General features: G+C 36.1%; 1 protein-coding gene across 3 annotated transcripts in view; it reads right to left on the reverse strand.

Annotated features, from left to right (window-relative positions):
• The window catches only part of LOC107293831 (kelch domain-containing protein 3), a 68,199-nt gene that overhangs the window by 27,809 nt on the left and 29,557 nt on the right, over positions 1-10,833 (reverse strand). For all 3 annotated transcript variants that reach the window (XM_015823016.1, XM_015823017.1, XM_015823015.1), the window contains one exon: positions 5,481-5,581. In XM_015823016.1, the coding sequence (XP_015678502.1) occupies positions 5,481-5,581 (101 nt within the window). The remainder of the gene's footprint in view (positions 1-5,480; positions 5,582-10,833) is intronic.

A 10,833-nucleotide genomic window follows, 5' to 3' on the forward strand; every position in this document is an offset into this window, starting at 1 on the left:
TGGCTGGTAAGCGTTACAGAATTAATTCGATTAAAAAGGCGAAAGAATTTATGGCGTCTGTGCTACAAGCGGAGTGTCCAATTACACCTCAAAAGGTTGATATGGTTGAGCATTCGATTGTGGACCTCCCTTCTACTTCCGGCGCTAAGGATGTAAATGGGCGTTCAAAAGATGATGGAAAAGAACAAAGAGTGACCCGTGCAGCTCACAGACGCAAGGAGAAGGAACAACTGACAGCCCGCCAAACAGCTGAGAGCTCACCACCTGCCACTTTAGAGCCAGTAGGTGGCGCTCGACCTAAGGTTTTTGTTAAGTCTTATGCTTCAAGCATTGCCATAGGATTGAAATCAGCTAATGTTTAAGATTTCATCTTGGAATGTGGGGGGACTTAATTCACCCCATAAAAGACGGAAGATTTTTCATTACTTAAGACATTTTAACAATGATATTATATGCTTACAAGAGACTCATATTGTGACTAAAGATCAAAAGTTATTGCTAAATGCCAAACTTGGAGATTTGTTTGCTGCACCTGCCTTAAAGAAAAAAGCTGGGGTTGCATTATATATAAAAAAACATCTTTCACCTATTTTAAAAGAAGCTGACAAAGAAGGAAGATTTTTATTGGTGGAAATAAATCTAAATGGAAGAAAGTGTTTAATAGTGGGGGTCTATGCTCCCAATCAACTGTCATCTCAAAAATTATTTTATAGACAATTACACCAAAAAATTGTGGCTTTGGATTATAATTCTTTGATTGTCATGGGGGACTGGAATGGGGTACTTGACACCTTAAAAGATAAAAAGACAACTTCTAGGGATGTGGCCCTTTCCAGACTCCCTAAGTCTTTTTTTGCAATGATGGAAGATCTGGAGTTGGTGGATGTTTGGAGATCACAACATATGAATGAACGTGACTTTACCTTCTTCTCTCATAGACATGAGTCTTTCTCAAGGATTGATTTTGTCTTGACATCAACTGATTTGCTTATTGACTGTAATAAAACAAAAATTTTTCCTAGAACTTTGACTGATCACAGCATGGTATGGATAGAGATAGGCCAATATAAAAAAAGGAAATCCTGGAGAATAAATGAAAACCTGTTTAATCATGAGGAGAAGCTCAAAGTTTTGAAGGATTATATGGAAGAGTTTTTTCAACTTAACCTGAATAAGGACACCCCTATATATACTGTCTGGGATGCAAGTAAAGCTTATTTGAGGGGTCTGCTAATTTCTATGAATAATGCACATAAACGTAAGCAAATACAGAGTAGATTAAACTTGGAAAAAGAAATTGGGACTAAAGAAAAATTATTATCTCAGTGGCCAACAGATATTAACTTGAAGGCTTCTATCAAATTACTTAAGGATCAATTTAATATTTTAATTGCTGATCAGGTGGCCACCAATTTGAAGTATATCAGACATAATACATTTGCCAATGCAAATAAACCAGGGAGATGGTTGGCTTACCAATTATGCAAGAGACAGAAAGCCAGACTTATATCTAAAGTTGTGGTTAAGGGCCGCGAGGTATATCAACAAGAATTGATTAAGAAAGCGTTTACAGAATTTTATTCACATTTATATGCTGCTGGGACTATAAAAACTGAGGATATTGATAAATACTTACAACTTTCATCCATATATAAACTTACACCAGATCAAAAGAAACTGATGAATGAAGAGATTACTGCAGATGAAATTCTAAATGCAATTAAACAATTGAAAACTGGTAAAGCTCCTGGTACGGATGGTTTGACAGCAATTTATTATAAGACTTTGTCAGCTGAACTGATTCAACCTTTAAAAATATTATTTAATAGAATTATGCTGGGAGAACGAATACCACAGTCATGGACAGGAGCTTTTATATCTTTGATACCGAAGGATGAGAAAGAGATCTTGGAACTTAAGGATTATAGACCTATTTCTTTGTTGAACGTGGATTATAAAATTTTTGCGAAAATTTTGGCTAATAGACTGATGCAGATATTGCAATACTATATACATGATGATCAAACTGGTTTTATATCTGGAAGATATATGAAGAATAATATTAGACAAATTGTGAACTTATTGGAATATTTGGATAAGAATAATCAAGTGCCATCGGCTTTTATCTTTTTAGATGCGGAGAAGGCCTTTGACAAATTGGACTGGCAGTTTTTAAATAAAATATTGGACTATATGAATTTTGGAAACCAATTTATGACAGCCATAAAAGCGATATATCAAAAACAATCTGCTCAAATAATTATTAATGGAGACCTGACAGAACCTATAGAAATACAAAAAGGCACCAGACAAGGTTGTCCACTTTCTCCATTATTATTTGTACTGTCTTTGGAAATTCTGTTGTCTAGAATTAGAGAATCACCAATGATTAAAGGCTTAAAGATTTCTACTAAAGAATATAAACTTAAAGCCTTTGCTGATGACTTAGTTTTTACATTAACTCAACCAATTAAATCATTGGAATTTTTGTTGCAAGAGCTACACCAATATGGTAAAGTGGCTGGATTTAAAATCAATGCGAATAAGACTAAAATTCTTACAAAGAACATGATTGTAAGAGATAAAGATCAACTTATGCAGATGTCAGGATTTGAAGTGGTTAATAAAGTTAAATATTTGGGATTTTTTTTGTCATCATCCAACGCGAAACTTTATCAGAATAATTATGAAAGATTGTGGAAATTGGTACAAAAGGACTTATCATTGTGGAAAAAATTACAGCTTTCGTTGTTGGGTCGTATAGCGGCCATCAAAATGACTATTTTGCCTAAGTTTCTCTTTCTATTTCAGATGATACCTATTTTAAAAAATGAAATTAACTTGAAAGAATGGCAAAGAGATTTGAATCGTTTCATCTGGGAAGGCAAGAAGGCGAGAGTCAAATTTAAGATTATTCAAGACATTAGAGAACGTGGAGGACTTAAAGTACCAAATTTGACACTTTATTATGATTCTTGTGCATTAACGTGGATGACTGACTGGATTAACTTGTCTAACAAAGGGATTTTGAATGTCGAAGGCTGGGACTTGTACTTTGGGTGGCATGCTTATCTTTTTATGCAGAAAAAAACTGATAAAACCTTCAGAAATCATATTATTATTATTATTATTATTACTTTAATTTATACCCCGCCCTTCTCCCGAGGGACTCAGGGCGGCTTACAGGTAAATAAAAACAGAGCTATACAATAAATATTTAAAAACCAAATTAAAATATATATTAATTAACCTGTATTAGAAAAATTATAAAATCCCTTTAAAATCCCTATAAAATCCCCCCCTAGGCCAATCCCGCTTGATGGAAAAGCCGGAGTGGTGATGGAGGGACCTACCTACAAAGATTTGTTATACCAGAGTGGTGGTGGTAACTGGTGCCTAAAATCAATGGATGTGTTAAAGCAAAATAACCCAAATTTTTCTTGGCTTTTGTATGGACAAATTCAAGATAGATGGCGAATTGATAAAAAGACTTCTTTTGTTCTGGAAGATGGGATTTTTTTGAAGCAAATAAGAGATGGTGCCAAAGCTCATATTAAGAGGATATATAATGTTTTATTAGAATTGGACTCAGAAACTGAACTAGTCAAAGATTGTATGATTAAATGGGCTCAAAATATAGGAGAAACAATACCTATGGACACTTGGGAGTTGATCTGGGTGAGAAATGTGAAGTTTACACANTGGCACCTGGATCCCTCAACTATGTCTCGTATTTATCCGAATTATGAATCCAAGTGCTGGAGATGTGGTCATCTAGATGCAACTTTTTTTCATATGTGGTGGACTTGTAAGGTTATTAAGGCCTTTTGGGTACAATTATGGTGGAACTTACAGCAGATTTTTAAAAAAAGGATTATTTTCCTTCCACAGTTGTTTCTTTTAGGTATTGTGCAAAATTTAGATGCAAAAGAAATAAATCTGATGCTTTATTGTTTATCTGCTGCCCGATTGCTAATAGCCCAAAGTTGGAAGAGCCCAATTCTGCCTACGATGGGAGACTGGAGATTGAAAGTTTCGTATCTTGCTGAAATGGCAAAGATCTCGGCTTACTTGAAGAACCATTCGAATGAACAATTTTTATCAATATGGAGAAGATGGATTGTTTATATTCAAAAGAAACATAGAGTGGTAGAATATAATTTAGGTTTTTAGATTTTTTTAAGTTTGTTTATTTCTATCTTTTCTTGTAGATTAAGATATTTTGTGGAGTTAGAGATATTAGTATTTGTTTACTTTTAAATTAATATTATCCTGGGATTAGGTTTGGGAAGTTCTGGGGTGGGGGTGGGGGTTATTGTTTGTTGATTGTGCTTACTTATGACTGTTTTTTTTATGATGGAAAAAATAAATAAAATTTTCTAAAAAAAAAAAAAAAAAGACTGGGTCTTATTTGACGGAAACACAGTATCTGATTTTAAGAAAATATTTGTCTAATAACAATATTAAATTAAAAGCTAGAATGCTGTAAAGAAAATCATTTGCCTCTAGCATTATGCTGACTGCAGGAATACCTTTGGATCCTACAAAGGTCCTATCAAATTGTAGAGAACTTTATTTGACTGATGATGCCTAACCTGATGGTCATTTTGTAAACACACCTAGCACATGCTCTCAAAATCCTAGCTATGTCCCAGCCACACAAAATTGCCTACTCTGCACTATGCTGTGATTACATAGTTAGTTGAATTTAAATTCCACCAAAATCAGTGAAATTTAAATTACATGGATCATTTTTTACATTTTGTTGTGTATCCTCTTTTGATATTGTTGTACTCCATTTGCCAAAGGATTCAGAATAATGTATTTTCCTGAATACCGTATTTATCTGAAAAGAAGGATGATCCATCCTCATCCCCTAGGGAAGATTGGTTGCTAAGAAATCAGGTCTTTGTCAGTTAAATGAATTGTCTGGTTGCCAAATTATTTATTTATAAGGCATCCCACATTAAAATGAGTGTAAACGGCATCCCATCTGTAGTAAATTCCGATGAGGTCAATGGTTTTCCCTCCCACATTAATATGCGTAGGCTAATTCTGTGCTGGGGGGGTAGATCTATTTAGCTCAATTTATTCCATATACATTCTGTAGAGACAGGAGAATAAATCACAGGACACTGAGCTGTTTTCCCCTTCCTTTTACAACAAATGGACAGATCTTTTCTCTTAGAAGGAAATATATGCATTCTATAATAATACCATATTCTCAGCAAATGAAAGATGACTCTGCCCCATTTACAGATAAGTGGGAAGCCCTTGTCTTCCCTTTTGGTAAATATAGTAGGTAACCATATGAACTCCTAGTAGCAGAATTTTGGGGGGCTCTGGAACTGCTAAAAAGATATCCATAAATGGTCCAGGATTGTCATATTTATTTTCATCTCTTCATTGAATCATTACTTTGCTAACTTACAACTGCAGTTCGTAAATCGAACAAAATGATTATATATAATCAAAAGTACCTGTGTCCAGTGCATACACATCAGTATAATAGTCATCTTCATTGGAATGACCGCCAAACATATAGATGATTTCTCCAATGGCAGCAAAAGCATGGCCTGACCTAAAAAAGTGCAATGCCGTTTGAATTAAATGCTTATTTTCCAATTCAGAAAGAAAGGTTTCTCAAAGTAAATAATGTCAATGAGAATGTGCTAAAACACCGAAAATAATGATTGGGCTCACTTAAGTCATATAATTTCTACCATGTTTTTTTTTTAAAAAGGAAATTTCTGAAGCTATAAGTCTGAAGCTATTCTTTTTGGCTATAAAAGATAATGTTTTCTTCAAATCAAGCTTACTCTTGGTCACTTCACAGATAAACCCATATAGATTTCTGGTCTTTTTCTGATATGTTTATTAACCTTCCAGTCTAGCTTATTGTTCTGGTATTTCTTGGTGAATTCCCATCCAAATTTATCTTGTAGGCAGTTGTGGGAGGAGATTTCCCTAATTTTGGAACATGCTGAATCTATGTGCCAGCCTACCAGCCTAATCTGGAAACTCCTCAGATGTGTAAATTTAATTTCCCAGAATGCTCAGAATGTCATGTTGCTGTGAATTTGGGAGGTAGACATACACACACCTGTAATGGGATCACATTGGAAAAGTTGCAACCAACTTGTGCCTCTGAAAATCTACAGTAGATCTCCGTGAAAGAAATGAAATTAACTTCAATACTGCAAATAAAACTGGTTGAAAAAAGGGCACTTACTATTCACAGGTTCTAATCATTCTGACTGAAAGATACAATCACTTAAATATGAGCCAGCAGTGTGCTGCAGCTGCCAAAAAGGCCAACACAGTGCTGGCTGCATTAACAGAGGGACAGAATCAAAATCACGTGAAGTATTAATACCACTTTACAATGCCTTGGTAAGGCCACATTTGGAATACTGCATCCAGTTTTGGTCACCACGATGTAAAAAAGATGTTGAGACTCTAGAAAGAGTACAGAGAAGAGCAACAAAGATGATTAGGGGACTGGAGGCTAAAACATATAGGGAACGGTTGCTGGAATTGGGTATGTCTAGTTTAGCGAAGAGAAGGACGAGGGGGGACATGATAGCAGTGTTCCAATATCCCAGGGGCTGCCGCAAAGAAGAGGGAGTCAAGCTATTTTCCAAAGCGCCTGAAGGCAGGACAAGAAGCAACAGGTGGAAACTAACCAAAGAGAGAAGCAACCTAGAACTAAGGAGAAACTTCCTGACAGTTAGAACAATTAACCAGTTTAACAACCTGCCTCCAGAAGTGGTGAATACTCCAACACTTGAAGTTTTTAAGAAGAGACTGGACAGCCATTTGTCCAAAATGGTATAGGGTTTCCTGCCTGAGCAGGGGGTTGGACTAGACCATGGTTTCCCAACCTTGGCAACTTTAAGACCTCTGGACTTCAACTCCCAGAATTCCACAGCCCAGCCATTCTGGCTGTGGAATTCTGGGAGTTGAAGTCCACAGGTTTTAAAGTTGCCCAAGTTGCGAAGCCCTGGACTAGACGACCTCCAAGGTCCCTTCCAACTTTTATTATTATTATTATTATTATTATTATTATTATTATTATTATTATTATTATTATTATTATTATTATTATTATTATTATTATTATTATTCATCCTCTCACTAGTCCCACAGGATTTTCATCAGGTGTGGACAACTGATAGACTATTATGCATTTCCAAACTATAACTATATTAATGTTTTCCTTAGGAGAGCAGAACACCAAGAAAGGTTTGCTTCCCATTATTCTGGACAGGACTTGCAAGATTTATTCCATTTACCAAATTTGCTCCACACTGTCATTTAAGAGCATTCTAAATGAAACCGCTCTCTGCTGTTGAATGTTTTTGTCCTCCATGAACTGCTTCTTCTACCAGCAATGGGGAAAAAGCTCCGATACGTCACGTGACGTCGCGAGTTTGACATGTCTGCTCTAGTATGGAAGATTGTTGAAATGAAGATGAATAGATGATGTGCAACTTTTTTTTTCTGTATAAATGACATCGCTTATATTTTTTATATAGCATGATTTGGTAAAGCACAACATTTAAAAAAAATATGATTAGAATTCCCCCCTTCTCCCCTTACCCCAAGACATTTATCATAATTAGATTTTTTTTTTTAATCTACTGACAAAGCCAGGCTCAATAGTGTTGTCTCCTGAGCTTTGGTATAGATCTAAATCTCAGGAAAGCTGTTGAGTGCTAGCAGGTGTAATATGGATTTCTGTGGGAGAGTCAAGGGGGTCAATCTGACAAAAGAGCATCATGCCATCACAATGCAAGCCCTGCTCTTTTGCAATGCATTTTGAAATTGCACACAGGTCCAAAAGGGGTACAGCTTGTATCACTCAATTTCATTTTGATAGAAGTAGCAGGAACCTACAGATGCCCCAACTGGGAAATGCTTATTGTTATATCTGACAAACATGGGGCTTCTAACAGACGAAGAAATATGATCTTTTATTCTGTATTTATTTCCCCCTGTTGAATGTTAATATTTCCTGTTTAGTTGCCTTCCTGAGAGATATTTCCTGTCAATATTATATCTTGCAGTTAAAGTTATTCTTTTGCTTTATTTTGTTCAGGACTTCCATTCAGGATTTACTTTACTTATGCATTCACTGCTTTTGAATCTATGATCTCCTCATACTCTGCTGGAACAAAGCATTCTTATAAGGTTTCCTTGTCTCCCTAGCAAAATTCTGTTGTTCTTCTGACTTCCTCACAAATTGTCAGGTTTAGAAAGCTGAATAGATCAAGTCAATGTTTCTATTTTCTAATGTTTTCACATATTAAGATTTTATTTATGTTAATTTTTAGCTGGAACTGATTGGCTTAGTTAATATGTATTTATTAAAAATTGGATCAAGATGCAAATTAGGAGATAATCACATGAATGGGCAAAACATGTTATGTTCTGCTTAGAGATTGTTTTTTTTAAAAATTGGATTTCCATAAAAATGTAGCTATGCTTTTAGTCTCAGTTGCCCTAATGATGTCTAATTAAATTGCCAAATATGTTCTCCTTTAGATCGTGCTTTTTTGCATGAACCGTTTCCTGCAAGATTGTTGGAAAACCAAAACTGTTCAAGAAAAAAATAAACCTGCTCTGTCAGATTAACTTAACTCATTTTATCTGGAATAGTGTTTGTTTGGGTGCACAATTATTATTTTCACATTTTCTCCTCATATTCTCTTTTCCAAAATAAGCATACTTTTTAAAAAAATATAAATTTATTGTATTAACCAGAGACTTATCATTACAGTAAAACCTTCATGCTTGGGCCTGTATGGTTGCAAAATCGCCACTTGTATTGTTAGGATTTTCACAGGTTTTCTTGAAGTCATTTGCTCAGTTATTTGAGCAAATAAATCAATTTGTTTCACTTCCCCACTGATTATCCTACTTTAACGCTGAAAGAACGACTATTTGGCAGAATGGATCAAAACACTCCAAGCAGATGGATAGGGTAGCACACCCCTTCCCAAACTGGTGTTACAGTTCAATTACTTAGACTGTAATGCTAATCATCCACAGTTGGAATGAGAATTGAAGATATTGGCGGGAGGATGTAGTTCTCAGTGTGAGATACTGAATTGGAGATGGCTGAACTATACAATATGAGGTGGTTCAGTTTTTATGGATAGGCTTCCACAAAGCCTATCCACAAAAAGATTTTCCAGGAATGAAAAGTCATTACTCACCTAGATCTATAAGAATTAAGAATCCTTAACAAAATTTATCTGGTGTATTTAAGCATTTAGTTGCACTTAACAATCAGACAAATGAATAACCAGATTACAGATGAGGAGACGGAAGCTGACAAACTGGATTGCTTAAAGCCACTTAATGAATCCACACTAAAGTCAAGAGTCAACCCAAATATATATGGATTTATAGCTCAATCCCTTGGCCACAAATTCTGCCCTCATACTCAATCAAGTCAAGAATGTGACACCTACAGCACAGCAAGTCTAATTTTTTTTTAAAAGTGCAGCTAGAAAATCTACTGTGGCAACAGCTCTATAGAAAGTGGAAAGAGGGGCACATAACTACGGTAAGTCAGAATATCAGCAAATAGCCTGAGCCTGCAAAGATGAAGTGAGGAAAGCTAAGGCTCAAAATGAACTAAGGCTTGCGACCAAAGTAAAAAATAACAAAAAAAGCTTCTTTCAACATGTAAAAAACAAGAAAAAAGTGAAGGAAATGATTGGTCCATTAGTGGGCGAAAGTGGCAAGAAAGTGACAAGCAACAGGGAGAAAGCAGAACTATTTAACTTATTTTTTGCATCTGTCTTTACACAAAGGGAAAAAACAGACCAACCTACCAAAAATAGTGCCATAAAAAACAGAATAGAAACGCAAGTTAAGATAGGCAAGAAAACGGTAAGTGAGCACCTGTCCAGCCTAGACGAGTTCAAATCACCAGGACCAGATGGATTACACCCCAGGGTTCTCAAGGAACTGGCAGATGTGATCTCAGAACCACTGAACTATATTTTTCAAAGATCTTGGAGCACTGGGGAATTATCAGAGGACTGGAAAAGAGCTGATGTAGTTCCCATCTTCAAAAAAGGAAAAAAAAATGGATCCAGGAAATTACAGACCTATCAGCCTGACCTCAATACCTGGGAAGATTCTGGAAAAGATAATCAAACAACGAATCAGCGAACACCTAGTGGCAAACAAAGTCATTACTAAAAGCCAACATGGATTTGTCAAAAACAGATCATGCCAGACAAATCTTATTGCATTCTTTGACCAAGTGACAAAATTAGTGGATCAGAGGAATGCTGTGGATATAATTTACTTGGATTTCAGTAAGGCATTTGATAAAGTAGATCACAACCTACTACTTGATAAGATAGAAAAATGTGGGTTAGACAGCATCACCACCAGATGGATCCGTAGCTGGCTGACCGGCCGTACTCAGCGTGTGGTCCTCAATGGAACTGCATCTACATGGAGGGAAGTGTGTAGTGGGGTGCCCCAGGGCTCTGTTCTGGGCCCAGTGCTCTTCAACATCTTCATCAACGATTTGGACGAGGGGATAGATGGGGAAATCATCAAATTTGCAGACGACACCAAGCTGGCAGGAATAGCCAACACTCCAGAATACAGGCTTAGGATACAGGAGGATCTGGACAGACTTGAACACTGGGCGCTATCTAACAAAATGAAATTCAATGGTGAAAAAAGTAAGGTTCTACATTTAGGCAAGAAAAACCAAATGTACAGGTATAGTATAGGGGGTACCTTGCTCAATAGTAGTAACTGTGAGAGGGACCTCGGAGTCCTAGTGGACAATCACTTAAA

This window comes from Protobothrops mucrosquamatus, unplaced genomic scaffold (assembly GCF_001527695.2).
Source record: "Protobothrops mucrosquamatus isolate PMUCROS unplaced genomic scaffold, P.Mucros_1.0 scaffold1740, whole genome shotgun sequence".
Lineage (NCBI taxonomy): Eukaryota > Metazoa > Chordata > Lepidosauria > Squamata > Viperidae > Protobothrops > Protobothrops mucrosquamatus.